At 33.2% G+C, this 3,195-nt stretch overlaps 1 protein-coding gene across 1 annotated transcript; it reads left to right on the top strand.

The window, feature by feature from the left end:
• Positions 1 to 318: 318 nt before the first annotated feature.
• Positions 319 to 2,003, top strand: LOC124910067 (serine/threonine-protein kinase STY46-like). Its single transcript, XM_047450691.1, has 5 exons — positions 319 to 510; positions 574 to 873; positions 937 to 1,477; positions 1,558 to 1,700; positions 1,772 to 2,003. The coding sequence occupies exons 1-5, from the start codon at positions 319 to 321 to the stop codon at positions 1,946 to 1,948; spliced, it is 1,353 nt and encodes a 450-aa protein (XP_047306647.1). The 3' UTR covers positions 1,949 to 2,003.
• Positions 2,004 to 3,195: the final 1,192 nt, after the last annotated feature.

Below are 3,195 nucleotides of genomic sequence, written 5' to 3' on the forward strand. Positions count from 1 at the left end.
TTAATATATTTCTACCTTTATTGTCCAAATTTTAACATTATAAAATAATTAATTTGGATGAGTTGTTTAACTAATAAACTTGTAACTAAGAACTCTAATAAAATCTTATAATTAATCTCCTAAAATGGAACGGACAGATAAAAGTAACTATGAATGAAATATTATTATTTAAAAGTTAGTAAGTTGTTGTTAATGCATAAGAAATACCGTTTCTTCCTCAATTTATCCGCCCATTAAATCAACAATATCTATTAACTAATATCATTCCCCTGTTTATTAATCAACAATATCAATTTTCATCGATCTTGCACTCATAACATGAACCCTTTCTCGAGAAATAAGAAGAACAGTGGCGGCGGCGGCAGCATTACTCCTGCCCGGAAGTCTCCACCGTTCGAAAGGGGAGGATGCTGCCGGGGATTTCCTGACTGTCTGGTCATCGGTTCCATCATTTCTTATGGAAAAACCAGAACAAACCAACCTCCTTCTACCTCCAAATTTGATCTCAAGGCATGTAATGATTTTATTTATCATTTGGTTCATTGATTAATGATTTGGGTTAATTATATATAGGTGGAAGAATTGGAGAAAGAAGTTCAAAAACAGAGAGAATTGAAGACTGTTTACAAGGCGAGGTTAGCCAGGGCACAAGAGTACATGAAATATTATCTTCAAGTGGCTAAAGAGAATGGTTTTTTACAACTTATCCTTCCAGCCACCGGAAGCAGCATTAAACATGAAGATGTTGTTGATAATCATGATCAAAATCACAATATTATTGTCAACAGACAAACAGAGACAGTTATCTATCGCGATCTTGAATCTGTGATTCGACTAGCGAAAGCTAATGGATGGCACATCGACCCTAGTGAGGTATTCATTCAAGGGGTAATCAATTTTTAGTTGTTTTCATTGAGTTGTGTTTATTCATTACAGATTGAGCTTCATAGTAAAGTGGCAAGAGGAAGCACATCAGACATATACAAAGGGACATGGAGAGGAATAGAGGTAGCAGTTAAGTGGATAAACTCGGATTTCTTCTACTCAAATGAGGAATTAGAAGATGGAATTGGCTTCTTTGCTCAAGAAGTTGAAATTCTTTCGAGACAACGCCATCAAAATGTGCTCCAACTCATGGGTGCGTGTCTTGATCCTCCTAACCACGCTTGGATCGTGACTGATTTCCTCCCCATGGCTCTACAAGAATGGCTGCATGGGCTCGACGATGATAGGAGCCGAAAGAGCAAGAAAAAGGAGAGGACCTCTCCACTTCCGCCTCTTCACGAAAGGCTAGTTAAGGCTCTAGAGATTTCAAAGGCAATGCAATATCTTCATGGGCAAAAGCCGGTTAAGGTTATTCATCGTGATTTGAAGCCGAGCAATATTTTTCTAGACCATGGCATGCACGTGAGAGTAGCTGATTTTGGCCATGCACGTTTCTTGGGTGATAATGAGAAAGCCCTCACCGGAGAAACGGGTAAGTATGATGTGTTCATCTAACCAAAATATCATGTTTTCAAATAAATTTATTGACTTATATGGTTATGGTCCGTGTAGGAACCTACGTATATATGGCACCGGAGGTGATCAAGTGTGAGCCTTATGATGAAAAATGCGACGTTTATAGTTTTGGCATCATACTTAATGAACTCGTTACGGGTCAACATCCTTACATAGAAACTGATTATAGTCCTTCCAAGGTAAATTATAATGATTTTGTATTTTTTTTGTTTTGTTTTTGTAGTTGTTTTAATTTTATTATGATTTATAGATAGCTTTACAAGTTTCGGAGGGGACACTAAGGCCTACACTTCCAGAAAACGAAGACCAAGAACTCATTGAGCTCATTCGCATGTCGTGGGACAATGCTTCTACAAAGAGGCCCGCTTTTTCGACAATCACGATCACCTTAACAACCATAATAGAGAAACAAATGGTTACTAAATAAAATGACAATTTATTCTTATTGATTAATTATTCATATCATTGATGCAGCTTGTATCTCCAAATATTTGGATGCACATTTTATGTCATTTTCTCTTTGTTCATTATCTGTCCCATATTCATATTCAATGGATTTTGCTGCTCATTTTATATCATTTTTTTTATATTTGAATCTATAAATATATTACAATTATAAAAGTTATCTATTTTCAAATCCGGTGGGCTTAAGGTATGTCATATATATTACAATTATATGATAAGACCAGCTAAGCAGCCACCTAGGGCCCTCTTCCACGTAGGCATCCAAAATCAATGCATGGCCGGTCTTAAGGTAAAGCCATCTAGGTGATCAGCTGCCAGTGCGGAGTCAGCATTAGGGTAGGGCCAACTAATTGGTCGCCTTATCTAGATTAAGAGATGTTCAAAGTTTACCGGACTCTGAAATATTTTTACAAAAACTAATATAAGACGATATTTTTTTAAATAGTTTATGATATATTAAAAAATATGAATAGTTTGAGCATAGCATGACATTAGTAAAATAACATAATGCTGAAGAGAAAAAAAGGAGATTTCTATCTGAGATATTATTTCAAAGTTCTCAACCATTAAATATATTAAATACTAAGAAAATTATTATCGAAATATAAATAATGTAAAAATGATTCACATAAACACAAATTACTATAAAATTGAAATTATACCAATCTTGTGAGAGAATGAATTTCAATATAAAAAATTATGATTAATTTATTAGAGGCAATCATCTGACGAATTAATTCAAACCCACTCCAAATTAAAAAAATTTGATTAACAGTTTGGATTAAATTAGCATTTGATTAAATTTAAATTTAGTTTAATTATGATTGAATTTGAATAATTTAATTAATTCAAAATAATTTGAAGTAAAATATATAATATACTTAATTCACTCTTTCAATTTTAATTAAATACAAAGAAAAAATAATTAATTATAAAAAATAATATTATTGAATAATTTCAAGTTGACACTAAAAAAACATATATAAATATATTTTTAGTTTGGATCACTGGTAGAAAAAGAGGTATCAGTAATGGCGAAAATCGTTAATGAAATCATCAAAAGCCGTTACTGAAACATATCTGTAACGGTAAATAAAATCGTTACCATCCGTTACAAAAACGTACGTTACTGAAACTTCTGAAACTTCTCATGCAGGCATCGATAATAGCTTGAATAATCTAATGGTCCAAACTATAATGAAACTTCTC

Source organism: Impatiens glandulifera, chromosome 7 (genome assembly GCF_907164915.1).
Source record: "Impatiens glandulifera chromosome 7, dImpGla2.1, whole genome shotgun sequence".
Taxonomy (NCBI): Eukaryota; Viridiplantae; Streptophyta; class Magnoliopsida; order Ericales; family Balsaminaceae; genus Impatiens; species Impatiens glandulifera.